We start from the raw sequence: 23,931 nt of genomic DNA, 5'->3' as shown, positions 1-23,931 counted from the left end.
GGAACCTCTCCTGGAATTTTCCATCATTTGTATTTGGGATTTGCAGCCAGTAACCCTGTTCCTGCCAGGCAGGGAGCCAGAGTTGAGCTCAGCTGGGAGCAAAAACAGCCCTGTTTAGGGAACACTCTGGCCAAGTGACTTCTAAAAAATATAATAATTTCACGTCCCATAAGATAAGTTAAACTCAATGGCTGTAAAAGCCCAGCACCCAGATACTGGACTAGGGGATTTCCCATCTATCTCCACAGTTGCTCTTTGTTTCATGGTTGTACTGCAAGTGTTGAATGAGAGAATTTGCCAAACCGTCCGAGGTCAATATTGTCTAGTAGCACTTCCATTGCTGACTGGGCTCTCAGAAGACAGTGAGGGGTAAATTGCAGCTCAATAACAGCACAGAACACTGAGAGCCAGGACGGGTGGCTGGGAACAAACTTTATGGGGCCACAGGAAACTTGGCCACACCTATGATAAGTGGTCGTCTGGGGAACTAAAATCATGGCAGATTACCAGTATCAGAGGGGTCGCCGCGTTAGTCTGTAGCTTCGAGAACAGCAAGAAGTCTTGTGGCACCTTATAAACGAACAGATATTTTGGGGCATCAGCTTTCATGGGCAAAGACCCGCTTTGTCAGATGCATCTGATGAAGTGGGTCTTTGCCCACAAAAGCTGATGCTCCAAAATATCTGTTCATCTATAAGGTGCCACAAGACTTCTTCTTATGCCAGATTACAGATGCTGCTGGACAAGAGAGTTCCAGATTAGAGAGGTTCAACCTGTGCAGTAATACAGAGCTCCAGACTTGCAAATGCTTAGGCACAGGTTCAACTTCAAGCATCCACGTCCCATTGACTGCAGTGGCTCTAATGGGATGCTTTATGTCAAGCATCTGTGTAAGTACGTGCAGGGTCAGAGCCCAACGAATAATAGTTAATACAGGGGCCCGATTGGACAGCTGGCCAAAGAAGTAACTATTCAAAGGAAGTATCTCAATTATAGCCTCTTTAAACTTCCCTTAGCAGCTTTCTGTCTGACTTTCTGCTTTCAGGGTAATGTGTCAGCTGGGGATTTTTCTCTTTTACTGGTGAGGGAAGAAGAATTCCCAAACCAGACGAAACTGAAACGAAGCTTCATGAAGTCAAACTTCAGAGGAGCCGTGGAGACAGCTAGAAGCACTGCAGGCCTCTTCTGTTACCCAGAGTCTGCTTAGCTGTAGTTTGGAGCGCGAGGCTCACATGGCAGAAAAAACCAAACCCACCCCAGTGAGTCTCAGAGCCTGAGGCTTGTGGCTGTCGCTCTACGGGGCTAGTAACAGCAGTGTGGATATTCTCACGTGGCTAGAGTCATAGGGCAGTGTTCCTTGTAAGCTGATTGGGCAGCATGAGTGTCTATTGATGTGCACATCTGCCCATGTCTCAGTGCACACAACACAACAAAATTTATTCCACTCATGGACGGAGAAAATTAGAGGGGCTGCTTGTCCCGGGCTCTGACTTTTCCCTTTCCCCGTGGGTGCTCCACCCCCGGCCATGCCCTGAGGCCCCATCCTTGCTCCATCCTCTCCTCTCCAAGCCCTCCGCACCCAGCCACAGCTGGCTCCTCTGAACCCCCGTTCCCCTAAGCTCCCACCAGCCATTCACTGAGGGGTGGCTTGTCCTGGGGCCCCAGCAAACAGCTGTGGGTGCTGAGGACCCCTTATTTTTTTTAACATGGATGCTTAGCCCTGGAGCTCTCATGGCATCAGTGCCTGTGATTGGGGCCCAGGGATCTGAACCGTGAGCGGAAACATCTGCACTGCTATTTTTAACCCGGTGGGATGAGGCATGAGTTGACGCAGGCTCCAGGAGGCACTGCCACTGTTTGATTTTTTTTTTTAAGTGTACATATTAGATACACAGGCCCCAAGGTCATCCACAAACCACACGCGTGTGGCAGGAGAGAGGAGATTCATGACGGTCAAGAGTTGGTGAATTAAAAAGGTAACTCTCAGGCCCTGGCAGTTGTCCAGAGGGGCCCGGGCCACTTCTGGCTTTTTAGCGCCCCCCCCCGCCATAATCAAAATAAAAACCGATGACACATGAGCACAAAATGAGGCCCCAAAAAGAGAGTGAGGCATAACTTGAATCCTTTTTTCCATTGAGCAAATGCTTTTGTGGCCTTTCTCCATGCAAATGCTCTCATGATTGACAGAGGTGATTAAAAATAAGATGCAAAATGTGTCAAATGCCAAAAAATGAACAATGTCTAAATCTGAGGCCCCTGTTGAGCTTGAGGGCTAGGCTGAGTGGCCCTTCTGCCCCTCTGCATGTCTGCTGACTGGCCGTGTAACTCTTAATTAGGCTGCTGGAGCGATCTGGTAAGCTCCTGCGCAGGGCAGGGGTATAGGCTTGGCAAAGGGGCAGGATTGAGTCTGAGCTTATGATTCAGCATGCTGATGCTTGCTCAGAGCTCTCTCAGCCACCTTAAGGCTGCTGAAGGAACACCCAGCCTTATTTACGGCACTGAAAAGAAAATGGAATGATGCAGAGTGTGCTTAGCAGGTCTACACTAGGCCTTAAAGTCAATCATAGATACACAATTCCAGCTATGGCAATTTGCATAGCAGGAATTGACTTTCCTACGATCGACTTACCTGGCCCTCTCCTGTCAACCTCCCTTACTCCTCGCAAGTTTGAGTACAGGGGTCGACTGCCGACCCCCGATTGTTTGATTGTGTGCGTCCCCACAAGGCATGCAAAATCAAAGCCTGGGTGATCGACCCTGACTGGTTTGTAGCGTATCCGTATCCTAGGAAAGGAAAAATGCTGAGGATATGAAGCCAGAAAATCAAATTACTGCATAATCTGGCAAGTGGTCACACTGCAGCCTCAGTATCTAGGCTGTCGGCATTAATGAATCTACTGAGAGTTATATTTAAAAAAAGAGCAAAGGGTAAGGGACAGCAGGAAATTTTAAAGGACGTAAAGAGCAGGGCTAAACAGCTTCTGTCGAAGCAAAACGGCCGCTTCAGTGACTTCAGGAGACTACTGAAGAAAGTAAACAAGTTTTATTTCCCAGCAACCTTGCAAAGAAAGAGAAGTCTCTCTCTCTCTCTCTCTCTCTCTCTCTCACACACACACACACACGCCTAAGTGGGTTCTGCCCTCCAACAGAATGCATCAGTGCTTCTATAGTTCCTGCACAAGAGATACTAAATGACCAATCAGCTGGCTCCATGCTTGTACCCTGCACAGTTACGTGCACTTGATAGGACAAGCCAACAGGTTACCATATATGGATCTGCTCTCCACCTTAACGCTAACAAACTACATGCTTTGACCTTAACACAAAATGGCAGTAACATGAAAGGGCGGCCTCTGCTTCAACGCTTCCCATCACAATGCTCCTTTGCAAACCCACCCTGGTTAAGCCTCCCCTCCCTGAAGAACAATAAGATCCCCAGGTGGCGAGTGCAGAGAACTATTTTGGATACTTAAGGTTAAAGCCGATTGCATTATCATTGTGTTCCAGTTGGGGTGCTAATTTACTGCTTGTAAGTTAAACTTGCGTGTGTACGAAATGAAATGGTTTTTGCAGACACAGTAGAGCCCTGGTTATCCAACCCCCGGTTAATCCCACCCCGCCTGGGGCAGGATAAAACAGAATGTTGGATAACAGTAGCGGGGGCGCAGATAATCTCCCCAGCCCCCCCACACCTACCCTGCACCCAGTACCCAGCCCATGGGCAGCTGTTCCCATGGGAGCCGGCAGCCTGCCCCCACTTTGCTGGCCCCCCAGCTATCTGACTTTTTGGGTTATTCAACCATCCATCACGCCCGTTTATGTCAGCTAATCGTGGTGTTACTGTAATGGGTTGTTTCTGTGTCACAAACACCTTCCCCCTCCATCTCCCTGTGTTCATAGTTTTCACCATTCATGGAAACGTGAATGACGAGGCCTTCTTATATGGGAAACCCAGGCTGTGCCCAGATGGAGGCAGCTTCAAACACACCGATTGACCCAGGACTGGATTTTGGAGGGAGGTTTGCATTTTACAGAGAGGTCACCAAATGTTGCTTGCTTCCTTTCCCACTTCTGTGCTCCAAAATGCAAGCAGGCATGGACCCCCTGGCTTCAAAATGGGGCCCTGCATTTCCTAAAGGTCCCCGATGGATGTTTCTCCCCAGCCAGAAATCCATGAATGAATGTGAGAGTCTGCAGTCAGTGACCACAAATTGCACCTTCCCTAGCCCTCTCCCTTGCTCCTTTCCTTGGCATGTACAGCACAGCCGACATCTCCCATGGGAATAACCTCTCGGTCACCTCCCAGTTCCTGCTGCTGCTAGGGCTGATGAGCTGTTACCTGGACAAGACCATCTCAGGAGCATCTTGCTTTTTGCCCAGGTTCTCAGCTAGGTGGAGTGGGGAGGAGAGGGCTTTGACTCATCTCCCCGGTGACAGAAGCCATGGGACCTACCCGAAGTCCCTCAGGGCTGGGCGACAGCTCTGGGTGCACCAGACTTGTGGTGGTAATGACTTGACCAAAGCCTCCTCCACTCTGACCACTTCACCAGCTTTGCAGAGCTGAAGTCCCACCCCTGGCTGAGCACCTCATCTGGAGATGGGGGCATGGCAGAGCCATCTGCTGGTGTTGGTAGGGTCCACCCTTGTGGTGTTTAGCTGCTAAATGTCTCACTTGGTATTAGCACGAGAGCAGCTGTTCCGCTGCTTTAAAACTTGACTCATGCTGCTCAGTGGATGTTTGAGGTTAAGGAAGCCAGGTGCTTGTATGAGTTTTTGACCACCATCATGTGAGAGGAGACTTAATTCATTGCAGGTTTCAAACAGTCTCCCAGCACTGCATCTAAGTGTAGATCAAGGACCAATCTGTGTTCTCAGCAGATGGATAAATTTTTTCTGGATGACTTTTGCAAAGTTTTGATCACCATGGGCTCTTGAATTTTCTTTCTCATGGTTTATTAATAACACACCTTAATTCTTTCTGGTAGCACCCACAACGTCTGAAAATATTTAGGTAGCAAACTTCCAGGCACCTGAGCAAGTCATAACCTTCGTGCCTCAGTTTCCCTATTTTTAGAACTACAGCGTAGGTGGGGCTCTGGCCCTAAGTGTTTCTCAACTGCCGAGGAAGCCCGGTCCTTGCCTGAGGAACTCTCAGTCTAAATACAGCAAAGCAGTACAAGGCGAAAGGTACGACATAGACACCCTGCTGCTGAAGATGGGGAAACTGAGGCAGGAGGTGGCGCTGGGTCTGAGTGCCTGAGGAAGTCAGAATCAGAGCTGGGGTTCTGTTCTGTTCTCGTGCGGTCCCCATCACTGTGGTGTCTGAGCACTTGGATCAGGAGTTGTCTGCTGCCCCAGCCTGTCTCTTGCCACGGCTATCCGTTTGAGGAGATGGCCAGCAGTTTGTTGCCTTTCCCGTTAGCATGGCCCTCCTTTCCTCTTTGGTGTGTACCTCTGTCGCAACATGTCACTGTGTGTGTTGGATGACCTAATGCTAGGGGGCTGGATTCGATGATTCCCCCTAGCTGCACTTCTGAGCTGCGTCTACACGTGCACGCTGCTTCGAAGTAGCGGCACTAACTTCGAAATAGTGCCCGTCGCGGCTGCACGCGTCGGGCGCTATTTCGAAGTTAACTTCGACGTTAGGCGGTGAGACGTCGAAGTCGCTAACCTCATGAGGGGATCGGAATAGCACCCTACTTCGACGTTCAACGTCAAAGTAGGGACCGTGTAGACGATCCACGTCCCGCAACGTCGAAATTGGCGGGTCCTCCATGGCGGCCATCAGCTGGGGGGTTGAGAGATGCTCTCTCTCCAGCCCCTGCGGGGCTCTATGGTCACTGTGGGCAGCAGCCCTTAGCCCAGGGTTTCTGGCTGGTGCTGCGGCAGCTGGGGATCCATGCTGCAGGCACAGGGTCTGCAACCAGTTGTCAGCTCTGTGTATCTTGTGTTGTTTAGTGCAACTGTGTCTGGGAGGGGCCCTTTAAGGGAGCGGCTTGCTGTTGAGTCCGCCCTGTGACCCTGTCTGCAGCTGTGCCTGGCACCCTTATTTCGATGTGTGCTACTTTGGCGTGTAGACGTACCCTCGCAGCGCCTATTTCGATGTGGTGCCGCGCAACGTCGAAGTTGAACATCGACGTTGCCAGCCCTGGAGGACGTGTAGACGTTATTCATCGAAATAGCCTATTATATAGCCCTGGTGTTTAAATATGGCTGTGCCTGTGGGGAGGTCTCTGAAGCTTATGACTAGGGGAACTGAAATTCAACCGGGTGAGCTTAGGTTGCTGTTTGAGTTGTGCCTTCCTTCTTCATCAAATCATTTTGTATTTGGCTGCGATGGCAGTGTGGCCTAGTGGGCAGTACACTGAACAGGGAATCCAATGAGAGCTGGGTTTTATTCTGGGGAGTTGTTTGTAAATCAGTCAGGGCCCCACTGCGTCAGGTGCTGTACATACACATAGCAAAAGCTCATCCCTCAAAAAGCTTAGAGTGTAAAGACACAAGGCACACAGTGAATGGGGAGGACACGGGCCTCAAGAGGTGCAGTAACTGCCCTGGGTCACACAGAAACCCAGCCAGGAATACAGCCTGGGTGTCTTGACTCTCAGTTCAGCGCTGTATTGCCACGGACCTGCTGTGTGACTGTGGACAACTGTTGCAAGCCCTCCAGTGCCTCAGTTTCCCCACCCATACAGTGGAGCGAATGGGACTGGCCCAGAGCTCTGGCAGCCTGCGCCTGAAAAGAACTAATCCTCACACCAGCAACACCTGTCCTTCCCAGGCACAGAGGAACCTGGTCGTGAATAACTATGAGGCGAAGTCCTGTGTTCCTTCAGTGTCATACCTGTATAATGACAGTAGGCAGGGGCACAATGATTTCAACTGAGACTTATTCCAGTACATGCCTTAGTGACCTCAGTGTGGGGTGTAACAGAGTGGGGATTTTGCTCCTGGATTCCCTGCACCTGGGGACCGGCTCCACTGCCAGCTTCTGCAGCCCTGGGTCCCAGCCTCCAGATAGCCTCCCGAGGGTCCTGCTGGCTGTGCTGTGGACTCTGCCTGCCTCCCCATGGTCCCGCCATGGGCTCTGCCAGCCCTACCAGGTCCTGCCACCTGCTGGCTCTGCCACAAACTCCACTTTCCCCACCAGCCTTGGGGCCCCACCGCCAGCCCAGGGCTCTGCAGCTGTGCCAGCTGGGGCCCTGAACTGGGATGGGGAGTGTTGCCCACTCTCCCAGACTGGATGGTCCAGATGCCATTTGCAGCAGGGGAGCAGGTCTGGGAGAGTTGACAACCAGATCTCAAGAGGTCTGAATGGGGAGCAGAGCTCAGTACCTCCACCCACAAAATAGTTCCAGGGCCATGTGGACACCTTTATGCCATTGGAGAGGTGTTTCTGCTTATTTCCCCTTCCCAACAGGCAGGGCTTCACTAGGAGAAAGCCCGTGTCTCCTGGTGGTCTCAATACCAGGCAGGTGGCATCTGTACCAGTGGAGACAGCCTCTATGTTACAACTCAGCATGTGACTTGGAAGTGACTTGTCTGAGATCACCCAGCAGGCCCAGGAGCAGAACCCACATCTCCTGCCTCCCAGCCCAAGTAGCTCAGTCTGTCCTACCATCTCCAGGCTATTCTTAGCTCCAGCTCAAGCCAGTTTCCCAGGCCTCAGTAAGAAGCACAACCATCTTTTGGCTTCGTCCTAGCTTGAGAATTGGTTAGGGAGGTAAATTTTTAAACTGTTCTTAATTTATCCTGGTTTAATACGAACATGAGAAGGGCCATTATTGGGTCAGACAAAGGTCCATCTAGCCCAGCATCCCGTCTGCCGACAGTGGCCAGTGCCAGGTGTGGACCGAAGACAATCACCAAGAGATTTGTCTCCTGCCATCCATCTCCAGCCTCTGACAAACAGAGGCCAGGACACCATTCCTACCATACCCAATTAAACCAGTTTAAACTAAACTGGTGCCACGTCTCAGCAGAGACAAGACCACGTGCATAGAAGAATGAGCACAGTGCAGCTGCAGCTGAAATTGGCAGCCCTGTGACGTACAGGCCTGACCCCGCAGACTGAGGATCAGGGCTCTGTCTTCCTCCCTTCGTCTCCAACAATGAGGCCTTTTTCCTGCAACAAGTGAATTGGGGTCCCGGAATGGGGAGGGGGAGGGAGTTGTTGCTCTTCAGCTTCCTGCCTCTTCCAGTGATTGTGTGATGAGGCTGCTGGGCCAGGCCCACCCGGAACAGGAAGGGCCCCCTCACAATGGGAGCAGAGCAGCAGGAAAGGCAGCCAGGGCTCCGGCAGGGACAGCCACCTGTGGGCGTCCCACATCTGCCGCAGTCCATCCTGAAGCTGGGGTGGGCATGCTGATGGCTGTGCTTCTTACTGAGGCTTGGGAAACTGGCTTGAGCTGGAACTCTATGGGCTGGCTGCCCTGGCCCCACCCTTTCTACCCGAGGCCTCACCCCAAGAGGACCTTCCCATGTCCAACAGCCTGGAGAGGCTGTCAGCCCTACTGGATCTGAGTTCTGTCTCCTGGTTGGCCCCAGACTTCTTGGGCAACTCACTTAGACGCTCTGTGCCTCAGTTTCCTAGCCATAAATCAGGGATGATGCACTGCAACAAGGCCCAGGGGTGCTGTGAGGATAAATAAATTACAGGTGATGAGATGCTCTGATAGGACGGTAACAGAGTCCACATAAGAACCTTAGATCAGGCAAGTCCCTTTGAAAACTGGCTAGGTTTTGTAATTAGCCCTGCTAGGAACTTGCCGTGCTTTCAGGAAAGAGGAATTTTCCCTGAGGCAGCTCTGTCTGTCTGCACAGCAGGTTGCATTGGTTCAACTCTGGAAGTGGGACAAAGGTTGAAGGATTATTGGTCTGCTCCGACGCGTGCCTGAGCATGCCTGGAAATGCCACCCGTGAGTAAGCAACAGCTGAGAAAGAAATGAGATGCTGCGATTCAGCACCTTTTTTGCAATGGGTCTCCGGGTCACTAGGGTCAGTTAGAGAAAGGCTGTGGTTTCCAATCAGTTCCTCGTTTCCTCCCTGATTGAATCCCTGGTGGCATCACAGCTACACCACGTGCAATCGACAGGGACAGCATCGCTCAGTGGGGGTGAGTTTCTGGGACAAATATCTAGGCAAGTGCTTAGCAAGAGACTTGTGCAGTGCTGTTCACCTGCCTGTCTATGGACCTGTGATGGAGTGTGTTGGCCCTTTGTGGCTCCCTGCTGGCGGCCCCAAGGCCCTCGTACATGTCTCCGTAAGAAGCAGTGAGCTGAGGAGAAAAGAGCAGAGAAGGTGGGTCCTCCAGGCTTGCCTAGAGAGGACTCCCCATAGCAGCCACTTTGGAAAACTACAGAGGTCTGGTCCTTCAAGGGCTAGAGGGGCTAGCAGCAGCCAATCAGGGCTCTGCTGACCCACATAAAAGGATCTGCATGGGGATTAGTGAAGCAGTCACTGGCTGGGACTGGAAGAGAGAAGGAGGGTGCTCCCCTCTGGCATAGGGGTCTGGCAGTGTTCGTGGCTGGCTGAACCTGCGCAGATGGGACAGAGGTGAGAGGAACCAGTTGGGCTGGAGATAAAGAGCCTAGTAGAAGGAAGCCCAGAGAAATAGCAGTGACTGATTGGAGTGAGCAGCTGGGCCTAGGGTCCTGGGTTGGAACCCAGAGCAATGGGCAGGCGAGGTTCCTCCCTCAGCCGCTGGTATAAATCCCACAAAGAGGATGGGGCTTATTTGAGATTTTGAACAAAGGCTGAAGTTAAAGGGGCTAGAGCTGTGACAGAAGACACCAGGTGGAGTAAATGGGCTGTTAATTTACTGGACTCTTTAATGCCCCAGAAGGGTCATTCAGACTTTGGCTACATCTACACTAGCACACTACATCAAAGTAGCCTATTTCGAAGTAAGGACATCGAAATAAGCTACTTCGACGCGTATCGTCTACACGTCCTCCAGCGCTGGTGCCGTCGATGTTCCACGTTGAAGTAGCGACGGGGAACATCGAAAGGAGACGCCCCGGAAGGAAATGCGGAGCGTGCACACACACAGAAGCGCTCCCCATCGAAATAAGGTGCCAGCAAAGCCCCAAGCCGCTCCCTTAAAGGGCCCCTCCCAGACACACTCGGCCTGCACAGCACGAGATCCACAGAGCCAACGACCAGTTGCAGACCCTGTGCATGCAGCACGGACCCGCAGCAGCAGCAGCCAGAAGCCCTGGGCTAAGGGCTACTGCATGCAGTGACCATAGAGCCCCACAGGGGCTGGACAGAATGTCTCTCAACCCCTCAGCTGATGGCCGCCATGGAGGACCCCGCTATTTCGAAGTAGCGGCACACGGATCGTCTGCACACGCCCTACTTCGATGTTCAACGTCAAAGTAGGGCACTGTTCCCATCTTCGGATGGGAATAGCGATTTCGACGTCTCACCGCCTAACATTGATTTCAACGTCGAAATAGCACACGGCGTGTGTAGATGCGACGCGTGCTATTTCAACATTGTGCTGGCTACTTTGAAGTAGTCGGCTAGTGTAGACGCACCCTTTGTGTTTCAGTTGGAGGGCCAAGCTATGGGTGGCCCTGGTGTCAGCTTGCAGAAATGCAGCATGCAGCCTGCCTCTGGGAGGCAACCAAGAAGCAAGCGGCCCTATGCAGGATCACAGCTCGCTGATGCCTTAGGAAGCATCCGAGTAACAGAGAAGCGTTGCATTAAGGCCAGCAGAGTGACTTGCCCAAATGCAGGAACAAATCAGGAGCAGAATGCAAGAGTCTGACACCTCCACCCCATCCCTTTCCCCCAGGGGCATGGGATTTAGACTGCCAGAGGCTTTGCTCTATTCCAGCTGTATCCTCGCTCACGTTTGGAGACACCTGCTGAAATGGAATAGGTCGCAGGGGCTGCTTGGTCTTTACCCTGTGCATGTGCTGCTTTGGGGAGGAGTTTGTTTTGCACTGTGAAAATTAAAAGAAAAAATGGGCTTCTCTAGGCCACGGTGTGGCTCCAGGATGCACGACCTGAGGAGGCAGGAGATGGTGTAATGGTGTGAGGCAGCTGTCTGAGCTTACTGCATTGCAGCTTCTTCCAGATGCTTGAGAAACTGCTGGAGCATACACTGCTAATCAGAGCTCTGGCTCTTCCTCTCTGCAGCCCTCCCAGGGTGGCCTGAGACAGGGAGGCACACTCACCTTCCTCCTGTTTATATGCAGGCCTTGTAAATCCTGACTGGGCAAGGGCCTGAGTACATGGGCCCAGCTAGAACATCAGCTCTGCTGCGTGTGTTCACCTTCTGTAAATAGGGTGGGTGCCCGAAATCCAAGTCTGCTGTTGGGGAAAATTTGGTACTGCTCTTTTAACTGCTAGTTTCCCCTCTAAGTCAATGGAATTGACTTTTTCAGGCCTCTGGAGGGAGAGCGTCTGTCCCCTGAGAGCATCTGCCCCCTGTGACGGATAATAATACTCTGTACTTGTGCGGCAGCTTGCGCTGCAAGCACTCATAACACGCTAGGAGGTAGAAAAGCACCATGACCCCCATTCTACTGTTGGGGAAATTGAGGCATGGGAGGGGCGAAATGACTTGTCCAGCGTCCCATGGGGAGTCTCTAGCAGAGTCAGGAATCTGCTGAGTTCCCTTTTAGTGTCTCCGCCACAAGAACCAGAGCTGTGACTGGACTGCAAGTCTTTGCTGCAGATGGCAAAACTCCTCTGCCTTCAGCCAGGCCAGGTCCCTGGGCTTTTAGCCTTCATGTGTTATCTTCCTCATCCAAAATTCACACTGATACTAAACCGACTGCCCTTGAGGGAGCTCACAGAGGGACTTGGCTCCTGGGTAGGTCTGTGGCTCTGCAGACTGACTTGCACGCACAGGGAACGTTCTGCCTCTCCTTAAAAGAGAAGAGTTTCGGGAGAACCATTTTTCTCCGAAGCCCTGTCAGGATTTGCAAGGCCTGTGCAGCCGGGATGACTTAGCAGTTTGGCAGCAATGCCGGCAGCGGCTCGGGAAGCAAAACCACGGCAAATAGTTCATGGAGCTGCTGCCTGTGCTGAGGGTAGACAACCTGGAATATAATGTACTGTGCGGCCTTCGGAAGGGATTGATTAAAGGACCTGAAAATCAGTGTGTTCCAGGGCACCTGCTCAGGTATGTGTTTCATAGAGACACTGTCAGAAAACCTTTAACAGATGCTTAATAGCTTTGTTGATTTGAATTGGGTTTTAGGGAGACAATACCTATCTCCAGGAAAGCCACGTCCATCTGCCTGAAGACTGAAGAGATGAGTTTGTATGGTAGCAAGAAAATGAGACAGTGGAGTAAATTTGTAGGATGAAATACGCTGCAGGAGCTGGCTCTTGGAGAAGAGAGAGTCACTTCCCATTGAGTATAGATGAGTTGGACAGAGCAATATAACACACGTCAAAATAGTAACAGAGAGACAGCTGTGCTAGTCTATATACTATCAAAACAAAAAAGCAGGCCAGGAGCACTTTAAAGACTAACAAGATAATTTATTAGGTGATGAGCTTTCGTGGGACAGACCCACTTCTTCGGATCATAGCCGTACCAGAACAGACTCAATATGTAAGGCACAGAGAACCAAAAATAGCAATCAAGGTTGACAAATCAGAAAAATAGAATCAAGGTGAGCAAATCAGAGAGCAGAGGGGCAGAAGCTGGGGGGAGGGGTGTGTGTCAAGAATTAGATTAAGCTAAGTATGCAAAAGAGCCCCTATAATGACCTAAAAAATTCCCATCCCGGTTCAAACCACGTGTTAATGTGTTGAATTTGAACATAAAAGAGAGTTCATCAGCCTCTCTTTCCAAAGTGATGTGAAAAGTCCTCTTCAGTAAGATGCCAACTTTCAGGTCATTAACAGAACGTCCCACTCCATTAAAGTGGTGGCTGACCAGTTTGTGGATCAGGAGTGTTTTGATGTTTGTTTTGTGCCCATTAATTCTTTGTCTAAGAGAGTTTGAAGTCTGTACAATATACAAAGCATCCAGGCATTGTTGGCACATGATGGCATATATGGCATTAGTTGAGGAACATGAGAATGTGCCCATGATTCTGTGAATAACCTGGTTAGGTCCAGTGATGGTACCCCCCGAATAGATATGTGGACAAAGTTGCCAATGGGCTTTGTTGCAAGGAAAAGTTCCAGGACTGGTGTTCCTGCAGTATAAACCGTGGTTGTGGGTGAGAATCCTCATAAGGTTGGGAGGGTGTCTGTAGGAGAGAGCAGGCATGTCACCTAGGGCCTTGTGGAGTGTGGCATCCTGATTAAGGATAGATTGTAGGTCTTTAATAATGTGTTGCAGTGGTTTGAGTTGAGGGCTGTAGGTGATGACCAGTGGTGTTCTGTTCTTGGCTTTTTTGGGCCTATCTTGGAGTAGCTGGTCTCTGGGTATTCGTCTGGTCCTGTTGATTTGGTTTTTTTTTTATTTCTCCTGGTGGGTAATTCAGGTTTATGAATATTTGGTAACGATCTTGTAGTTTTTGGTCTCTGTCAGTAGGGTCAGAGCAAATGTGATTGTACCTAAGGGCTTGACTGTAAACAACGGATCTAGTTGTGCGTGCAGGATGGAAGCTGGAAGCGTGTAGGTAAGTACAGCGATGAGTGGGTTTCCGGTAGAGTGTGGTACCGATCAAAACAGCATCATGACTGGAGGAAGAGGGATTTCAAAGCCTCTTTTCACAGGTCTAAGCTTTTCATTTTCTAGGCGGCATGCTTTGTGGCAGAGGGCTGTAACCAGAGCCCACACACCTCGTGCCTGTGGGTCACTCTCCCATGTAGGGCACCTGGACAGCAGAGAAAGGAGGAGTTCCCTCTGCAGCCTTAGCTGAGAGCCAGCTGGCTTTTAGCTCAAGCTGGAGAGCAGTAAGTTTCCAAGCTGGGGTCAAGGAGCCATGAAAAAAATAGAAGAGGGAAAAAAAATGATTCTAGAAAATAGAATTGGCTTGGATGGGGGCGTCCAGGAACGGTTTGGTAGGGTTGATTGGAAGTCTGCACGAGGGAAAAAGTTGGGAACCACAGCTGGAGAGGCTCACGCGTGAGGCTCCAGAGATGCCACTTTCCAGCCTGCCTGTCGGCAGTTACACAGCTCTTTTGTGAGCCCCCACTCCCGCCTTGGAGATTTACGTCTCATGCTAAAAGCAGGAACAGAGCCACAGGAGGGCGAGTGGCAGAAGGGGCAGGCTGCCCTGAGTTCAAGCCAAGCTGGGACCACAGGGACATGGTGCACCGATGCGGCTTGCACGACTGCCCCTGTGCTTTGCTTTTCTTTTCAAGCAGGCTGATTCGATCTGCCCTAGTGCCTACAGCTGGAATTTACTCCTCCAGCTTGATGTGTAGACAGACATACTCTTGCACACCAGGCCTGCCCCCCATTAGGGATGCTCACGGGTCAAACACCCCTTTTATCTCAACCCCTCACCTTACTGAGGGAAAAAGCCCCTCCGCAAGCAGAGTGTTTGCCTGGAAAGGGAGCAGTACCAGTATTTCCAGAAAGCCCTTTGTGATTACAGTTGAATTGACATGGCAGACACTCGATTGCTCTGGTAACATACAGCAGGATAAAACTCGCACTGATAAAATACGTCAGCGGATGAATTTTTCTGGGCTGGGCCCTCCAAGAAGTCAGACTGGGCAGAGGCTTTCAACCTGTGGCCTGCAGCCCCCTCGGAGGGCCCACATTATGTTTAAGATTTCCAGGAGGATCGGCACTTCCACTTGAAACTTGTTTAGGGGTCCGCAGGTAAAAAAAAAAAGCTCGAAAACCACTGGCATAGCTGACCTCATGGGCCCGTCTAGCCTTACACTGTATGGATAGTGCAGTTACGCTAATTTAGCCAAGCTGAAGGTCTGGTCTGAGGTGTTATGCAGTAGTGACTCTGCTCCAGATATGGGGACGTGTTAAGGACTTTTAAATCATTTTAAATGCCACTGTCAATGCGACCCTATCTTATGGAGCTACAACTGATGCTGGAATACTTCTATATGTGTACCAACTATATTTAAGGCACTGATCTCATGGAAGTATTGACCTACTTAACTTTAAACATGTGTAGGGTTTTGCTGAAGTCCATGGGAACCCAGTAACATGAAACGTGCTTCAGTATTTTGCTGGATGGGGGCCCTGGGCAGGATGTTTTAGATGTAGGTGGAATCCCAAATGTCCAGAAAACATTCCATCATGGAAAGCATATCAGTATCTGCAGGGTGCGCCTTGAAAATGTGACCGCTGTGCAGGAAAATAGCAGATAAAGCTCATTCTTTATCAGGCACTAGTTCCTGGTTCAGGAACAGGATTTGCCTTAAAAACCACCAGCCTCCCTGTCAGGCCATTCTGTGCTGCTAGGCGGGAAAGGGTGATGCAGCTGGACTGACTTTGATCCATAGCCAAAAAGAAGGCCTGTTACCAGCCCCAGATGCCCCCACTTCTTCCATCCCCCAACATTGCCACAGAGTGGCACCGAGTACAGCCTCAGAGGAGTTGAGCCCTGTTTTCCCACGCTCAGAGACAGCTTCTGCTCCTTGGGGATTACAGTTCTCACTGGCCTCGGTGGAAGATGCCCTGGTTGGCTGAGAGCAGAGCCTGGCCTCTCCTGTGGAGCAAAAACCATCCCCAGCTGGAGGGGAAAGAAAAGACCTGTGCCCCTGTGGGAACCAAGGGTCTTGTGCTGCCCTTGGCATAGGAGTGAATTTCACTCTTGTTTGCAAGGAACGGCAGGCTGCCATCCAGAGCGGGAGGCACAGGGCATCCGGAATGAACAGATGATCAACAGCAACCAGCCGTTGTCCCTCAGGAACAACCAGAGACAAAATTTAAGGGTGAGAGTTGTACCCCCTTTCATGTCTGGATAACTTGCCACCGGCAGAAATGCCCCATACGCCCACCCCCCAGCCCGGCGTGCCCATGCTGTTTCTAGCCTGGGTCTTTCTATTGCTGCTCTGTATTGCTAAATATTGGTGAGCTTCCCCCCACAAGGGGTGATTGTTTGTACACATTGTGGCTGAGTCTGCAAAGCAGCTTGTGAGATCGTCTGGGGATGGAAGGAGCTATGTATGGAGTCCTGACTGCGGTTAGTGTGAGCAGCATTGTGGCCAGGTGAATGGGAGACCAGAGTGGCGCTCAGGTGGCCTGGGATCTGGTCCCTTCTCCTTGAAACCTTGTGCAAGTGACTTCCCCTGTCTGTGCTGCTGGGTCCTCTCCCACCCTGGCTCTGATATATTGGTTTAGTTGCAAGTGTTTCAGGGTAGGGACTGTCTTTGACTAGGCGGGAGTGCAGAGTCTCGCACAATGGAGCTCTGACCTCATGGGCTTGATAATAGCAACCCTGGTAAATGGAGGATGTTGCAAACTGTATTTTAGGTGATCTGTGACATTTGAGTATAAAATATGAGTGGCTACTTTGGGTCAGACCAAAGTCCATCTAGCCCAGTAGCCAGTCTTCTGACAGTGGCCAGTGCCAGGTGTCCCAGAGGAATGAATAGAGCGGGTAATCATCAAGTGATCAATTCCCTGTCACCCATTCCCAGCCTCTGACAAAGAGAGGCTGGGGGCACCATCCCTATCCTGGCTAATAGCCATTGATCGACTTATCCTCCATGAATTTATCTGTCTTTTTTGAACCTTGTTGAAGTCCAAACTTTCACAACATCCTCTGGCAAGGAGTTCCACGGGTTCACTCTGCTCTTTTGTTTGTTTTAGTTGCTATCTATTAATTTTATTTGGTGACCCCTTCTTCTTGTATTATGAAAACAACTCAATAACTTTTCCTTACATACTTTCTCAACACCAGTCATGACTTTATAGACCTCTATTATCTCCCCCATCTGTCTTCTCTTTTCTAAACTGAAAAGTCCCCGTCTCTTTATTCAATGTCAAAGTCAATGTTGATAAATGCAAAGTAATGCACTTTCGAAAATATAATCCCAACTATATATATAAAATGATGGGATCTGACTTAGCTGTTACCACTCAAGAAAGAGATCTTGGAGTCATTGTGGATAGTTCTCTGAAGACATCCACCTAGTGTGCAGTGGCAGTCAAAAAAGCTAACAAAATGTTGGGAATCATTAAGAAAGGAATAGATAATAAGACAGAAAATGTCATATTACCTTTATATAAATCCATGGTACGTCCACATCTGGAATACTGTGTACGGATGTGGTCGCCTCATCTCAAAAAAGATATATTGGAATTGGAAAAGATTCAGAAAAGGGCAACAAAAATGATTAGGGGTTTGGAGTGTCTCCCATATGAGGAGAGATTAATAAGGCTGGGACTTTTTAGTTTGGAAAAAAGAAGAGGTATGTAAAATTATGACTGGTGTGGAGAAAATAGATAAGGAATCGTTATTTACTCCTTCTCACAACACAGAACTAGGGGTCACCAAATGAGATTAATAGCAGCAGGTTTAAAACAAACAGTGGGAAATATTTCTTCACACAGGGCACAGTTAACCTGTGGAACTCCTTGCCGAAGAATGTCGTGAAGGCCAACACTATAGTGGAATTTAAAAAAGAACTAGATAGATTCATGGGGGATAAGTCCATTAATGGCTATTAGCCAGGACGGGCATGGAGGGTGTCCCTGGCCTCAGTTTGCAAGAGGCTGGAAATGGGTGACAGGGAATTGATCACTTGATGATTACCGGTTCTGTTAATTCCTTCTGGGGTACCTGGCATTGGCCACTGTCGGAAGACAGGACACTGGGCTTGATGGGCCTGTGGTCTGACCCCGTGTGGCTGTTTTTATGTTCTTACGTTCTTATTCTCTCCTCACATATCTCCTGTCCCAAATCCCTAATAATTGTATTGCCCTTTTCTGAACCTTTTTACAATGCCAAGATACCATTTTTGATATAAGATGACCCCATCTGAGCACAGTATTCAGGATGTGTGGTGTACCGTGGATTTATACAGAGGCAATAAGATATTTTCTTTCTTATTCTCTGTCTCTTTTTTGATGATTCCTAACAATCTGTTTGCCTTTTTGGCTGCTGCTGCTGCATATTGAATGGATGTTTTCAGAGAACTATCCATAATGACTCCAAGATTTCTCTCTTGGGTGGTAACAGCTAATTTAGTCGTCACCATTTTGTACCTAGATTTGGGATTCTGTTTTCCAAAATGCTTTACTGTGCATTCATCAACATTAATATTCATCTTTCATTTTGTTGCTCTTTGGCTAAGTGAAAACCGGGCACAGATTTCAGCTCAGTCTGAGCCCAGGAGAATCCCAGACCCCCTACTTCTACAGCAGTAAATTCCAGGAGGCAACTAGGATTATAATTTGCTGTTCGATAAACTGCTCATTATCTCACAGTTCACTGTGGTGGTCAGGGTGACCTACAGATAACCCGCGTCCTCTGTCCCAGGAGCTGCTGTGCGTCTGCTGCCGCAGGGGTGCAGAACTAGTTTCAGTTTTGACGGAGGTTTATTATTTGAACACAAGGTACACATGGGGGCTGATGCGATGCAGTCGCAAGGCAAGAGGAAACAGGTTAGGTGTCGCCTTGTGTTTCGGCTGTCTGGGTACAGGCGTCTATTCTTTTCTGTCACATTGTTGCGCTCAGCTGGTGCTTCCCCTGGACACAATTGTACCTGGGATTTGACTTATGGGGCTTTTTAAAAAAACAAACAAAAGGCAAACTCCATTTCGAATAAATAACAGAGCCGGGTGACTGGTCAGATGTTTGCACTCAGTTCAGAGCACTGGGGGAACGGCCACGCTGGCCGCAGGGGCAAGTCGAAGGGAAACATCCCATGTGCCTGAAAAGGAAAACACCACCAAGTCATGTGAGCAGTGAGCGGCCTTGAACGCTTCTGAGGTTGCTTTTTATTTTGCTTTCGAATAGCATCTGCTGAACTCCCCTTGAGATACCAGCATGAGCAGAGCCTTTGCTGGGAAAGGTCAGGCTGTCGCTTGGGGGCTAGTGGTTTGGGAAGAGGCTTTCAGCCTACAGTGCCTCCATCTTTCACGCCCCAGGCATCCCACAAGGCCAGCTGGGATAGCACCAGCTAAACATGTATGACTGCTTGCATAATGGCAGCGGAGAGATGCCTCAACTGAGAAGCTGGGCCCTGCTGCCCTAGGGACTATTAATACCTCCCTGCCTCACAGACCTTATCATCAAAATAAACCAGACAAAAGAAGGGTCATTAATATCTCCATTTTACAGATAGGAACACTGAGAAATGGGGGAGCAGGTTCATGTGTCGTGGTCACCCATGGAGTCTGGTTAGAGCCCGGAATTGAAACCATATTCCCTCCATCAGGGCCCAGTACTGTAGCTACAAGGCCATGCGTTCTCTTGTACAGGCCACCAATTTCTCCAGAGCCGGTTTGCTAATGGAGAACCAGTTATGGTTAGCTTCCTAAATAACACACTCAATGTTTCGCTGTCTCTTTTCCTTTCAGAAACCCATGATGTGCACCCTGAAGCTTCCAGGCTAGGACTCCACCTCCCTGCCTTTTAAACCCCCTAGCCCTGCCCAGAATGGCTTTGTGCCTCAGCCAAGTGTTCAACAAAGACAAAACCTTTCGCCCCCGGAAGAAGTTCGAGCCCGGCACCCAGCGCTTTGAGTTGTACAAGAAAGCCCAGGCCTCTCTGAAATCCGGGCTGGATCTAAAGGCTGTGGTCCGGCTGCCTCCTGGGGAGAACATCAGTGACTGGATAGCGGTGCATGTGGTTGACTTCTTCAACCGGATTAACCTCATCTATGGGACCATGTCAGAGTTCTGCACTGAGAGAAGCTGCCCCATCATGTCCGGCGGGCTCAAGTATGAGTACAGATGGCAGGATGATCACAAGTACAAGAGGCCGACCAAGCTGTCGGCGCCCCAGTACATGTGTATGCTGATGGAATGGATTGAGATGCTCATTAACAACGAGGATATCTTCCCAACCAGGATTGGTAAGTGGGCTGTGCTGCTTATGTTCAGCCAGCAGCTACTGGGATGCTCTCGTCTGACCTGCAGCATGGCAGAGGCCTGAGAATTTTGCTCAGGAATTCCCACACCCTGCTTCAACAGCTTGTGGGGACTCAGGCCAGAAGAGACCGTCATGGTCATCTAGTCTGACCCACTCCTTTGTCTAGATTGCAGCGATCTGCTGACAGAAGTTTTTGTCAGAAGATATATTGGAGGCGGGGGCTTTGGATGGGGGCGAGGGCTCAGGTCTGGGAAAGGGCAGGGAAGCCGCAAACCCAAGGGGAAGAGGGACCCCGGATGGCATCAGCCTTGCGATCCCCTCCCACTGCAGTTTCCGGGCCTCCTTCAGGGCTGGGTTGGCGTCAGGACGGGTGGAAGTATGGAGGTGGTGAGGTTGCAACGGGGTCTGGGTGGGCAGGAGGAGCAGCGGGGTCTGGTGAGCACAGGGGCAGATGTGGTCCTCAGCCATTGCAGGAGGTCCAGGATGCCCTGAGGGATTGGGGCAGAGGCAGGGGGCAGCAGCTCTGTGTGGCTGGGCCATCATGTCCCACCAGACACTGGTGGCAGCATTGAAATGGGACATTAGTTGGTCCCAGGCCCACAACAGCCACTCCCTGTCCTCCCACAGCTGCCGCTCCAGGTCGGTGATCCTCCCGGGGGCGACAGTGTGGTGGATGTTTTGACGGGTCCTCTCTGGATTGGGGGTGGTGCGTCATTCGCGCAACACAGCCCCTAAGGCCCTGTCCCCCGCTGTGAGCAACAACCAACACCCCTGGGCCATGGGACGGGAATGTCATGGGCCCTGCCACCTGGGACTACGCAGTGCCTCTGGGACCATAGTGACTGCAGTGGGGGCCCAGGGAACAGGCTAGTGGCCAAGGGGCTGTCCGGCCACAGAGAGGTCCCCTCATGGGTGGAGCGTGAGACGGTAGCAGCCTGGCCCTCTCCAGGATCCGTCCGCACACCTGCAGCTCGCAGCACTGTCTGCAGGAGTGGGTGCCACCTGGCACCTACGGGCATGCCCGCGTGCTGGGAGCCACACTCCTGGGTGTGTCAGGGTGGGGCTCAGGCTGGCACCCTAGTGGTCAGCCTGCTTCCAGCTGGGACAGGTGCTGGCAGGGCTGCCCCCACCGGCCCGAGGCCTGGTGCCAGTCCCAGCCTCCTGTGAGGCTGGCAGCAGGCTGGCACCTGTGCTTGGGGTCTGTCTGCTGGGCCCTAGTGAGCAACAGAAGACTTGTAGGTGTATCAGTTGGCTTGCAGCTCAGTCACCTGACTTGGGTAAACCACCTGATTGGCCGGGCAGTGTGTGAACGCCCCCCACTTGGGGAAGCTAGCCACCGGTTGCCGCTCCTCCCGCCTGAAGCCCAGCCCCTACCTCCTACCCTGGCCATAGGAGTCCTGACTGAACCACCCTAAGCACTGTCCAACCCAGTGCCTGGGCTGCCAGCTGGCACAAGCAGCAGCACAGCTCCCAAGTCGCCGGCTAGGTGGAAGGGCAGCCTGAGTGCCAAGCCATCCCTAGCCACCAGCAGCCTCAAGCTGCTGGCTGGAGTCGAGCCCCTGCCAGCTTCAGGGGAGAGGGAACTGTGGGCGGGGCCTCAAGGCGGAGTGTGGGCGGGGCCACAGCTTGGGTTGGGCGACGCTTAGCCTGCCCTCGCCTTTAATATGCACCGCCCATGCCAATAGACAGGTTCTTAAGCCGGCAGCGGCATTAGGCTAACAGCTGGTCAAGGCGCTCACCAACTGCTGCATCCGCTCCTGCGCCTGCGTGTTCTCATCTGTGTCCCCGCCCTGGTCTCGTCAGTCTACTTCAGCCTCTGGCATACGTAGGCAATGGGACACTGAGAGGCGCCGATCAGCTGGCAGTTCCTTCCAGCCCTGGGGTCTGCTGGGAGCTTGGCCCTTAGAAAAGTCAGGCTGCTAGTTTAGAGGCCTAAATACGGATTCAGGAGCCTAACTTTAGGCCTCCGTGATGGCAAACCTTCACCTGGGCTCTCCAGCTCTTCCTGAATCTCAGAATGTCTAGCGATCATCCGTTCCTCAGCCCTGCGTTATCTGAGCACCTTCCACGGAGCAGCGGTAGCAGCAGCAAACTCCCTAGTGGACCACATGGCATCTCATGCACATCTCTCTTTCTGGGGCTAGCCCTCGGCTGGGCCCTATGGTTGATGGGTGGTTGATAGCTTCAGGTTCTTGCTGGGGTTGGGTGAGAGGGTGTCCGCTGCTGGGCAGGTTATGGTTGGCCCTATAGTTCTGTGGACAGTCGTGGTCGCTTAAAAATTTGTTTTTCTGATTCAGAAGAACAATCAAAAACTGCGAAGTTCTCAGTGGAAAAGGTAAAGCCCTGATGTCCCCTATCTCTGGGAAGGCCATCTCCCTGAGCGCCTTGGCTCCCTGTCAGCCTGCCCGCTGGGCTACCACAGAACCCGATGGGCCAGCTGACAGAACCCTGCCTGACAGACCAGGCTCTGTGAAAGCCCAGCCTACGATATGTCTCAGCTTCATCCAGTTGTCTCCGCAAAGCAGATTGACTTCGATGAATTGGCCAGTTCAGAGGATATGATGTTTCATTTACGGTTTTCACAACCAGCTTCTGTGACCACTTACTCTTTCCATCTCACAGTCTTTTCCTGGGACGGTCATCCCAGAACCACTCCGTACTCAGAGGTGAGAAGAATACGCAAAAGGTTACTTGAGTGAAAGTACAGCTGTGGGGAAGGGGGTGTACTTAAGTACAAGTCACCAATGTCCCTCTGGAAAACTACTTGAGTAAAAGTACACAAACATGCACACGTCATATCTTGATTATACTCAAGTACCCGGAAGTGAAAGCAGCTGCACGTTTACCCCAGTAACTTTTAAGGTTCTTTTGCCACCTCTGTGGTACCATACTGCACTGCTTCTGGGTTTTTTTTTTCATTTGTCCAGTTGATGGCTATTTCCTATCTGCACCAGTGTCCTAGTCAGAGGCAGAGAAGCATGTGCTGTTCTCCAGAGAGCCGCTGGCGTTCAGAGAGAACCGTTATTGACAGACCTCCAGAAATAGGCCGAATGTTCTCAACTTCAGACCCCGCCCCCCCAAGAGTCACAAACAGATGGGGAGCTGACTGGGGCAGCCTGTGAATGTTCTTTTTGGCTGGTATCAAGAGAATATGGGTCATATTAGTGCTCCATGTAAGCTGTGCGGCTGCACAGCCTGTCAGGAGAGATTCAGATGCCACCTGGCTGATTAGCAGAGTGCCTACAGATAGGTTTTGTGTTTCTATTCGTGGTGCACGTCTGCACCTGCTCTGGTGCACATAAGAATTATTACGCCACACAGAGGTGGAAAATATCCACACAAGGATGACAAAGATTAGTGAAAACATTGGCCCGTATCCATTGAGGGTCCTAACATATGAGGACTGAACTTGGGACTTCTAGATCTCAAAATACACAAGACCTCAAGCTTGTACTGCTTGAGCACAAAGACCAGCTCTGTTAGCTTCTCAGACTTAAACAGCGCTACATACTCTTGTCACTAGCCGGGGACATAGAGGGCCTTGGGCTAAGGGGCTATTTAATTGTGATGTTGCTGTTCAGGCTGGGAACCCATGAGGTGTATCTACACCGTAGCTAAACAGTCCCTTAGGTTTTCAGGTCTGGGGCTGTCAGCTGGCTGTGGCCAGCGGCAGGTGTCTAATTGCAGAGTAGACTGATGCTGAAAGACTGGAACATGGGCTGGGGCTGTCACATGCTTCCCCAGTTAATTACTCTGACTCCTCCACGTGCTGCTGAGGTTAATTATTTGGTAGCTGTGGCATTTCAGAAAATGGAGCTGCTGGGGGGCCAAGGGAAATGCCACGTTTGTTTGTTTCTGCCGAGAGCGCTTCCCTTTTATGAACTCTGCAGTGGAACGAGTTGGGATGAGAGAGACAAGGCAGGACTGTCGGAGTCAGTAGAGGGAATGAAAACAAAGAAGCAGAAGAAGATGCTCAACATGTCCTACAAAAAAA

At 50.9% G+C, this 23,931-nt stretch overlaps 1 protein-coding gene across 3 annotated transcripts in view; it reads left to right on the top strand.

Annotated features, from left to right (window-relative positions):
• The window catches only part of MOB3C (MOB kinase activator 3C), a 54,497-nt gene that overhangs the window by 1,901 nt on the left and 28,665 nt on the right, over positions 1-23,931 (top strand). For all 3 annotated transcript variants that reach the window (XR_012646556.1, XM_075002555.1, XM_075002554.1), the window contains exon 2: positions 19,424-19,920. Coding sequence is in view for 2 of the 3 variants with exons in the window: in XM_075002555.1 (XP_074858656.1) it covers positions 19,503-19,920 (418 nt within the window). In the remaining variant the exon portion in view is untranslated. The remainder of the gene's footprint in view (positions 1-19,423; positions 19,921-23,931) is intronic.

The sequence above is a fragment of the Carettochelys insculpta genome, chromosome 9, assembly GCF_033958435.1.
Source record: "Carettochelys insculpta isolate YL-2023 chromosome 9, ASM3395843v1, whole genome shotgun sequence".
Lineage (NCBI taxonomy): Eukaryota > Metazoa > Chordata > Testudines > Carettochelyidae > Carettochelys > Carettochelys insculpta.
The sequence above is the reverse complement of the archived record's forward strand: the minus strand, read 5'-3'. Positions and strand labels throughout refer to the sequence as shown.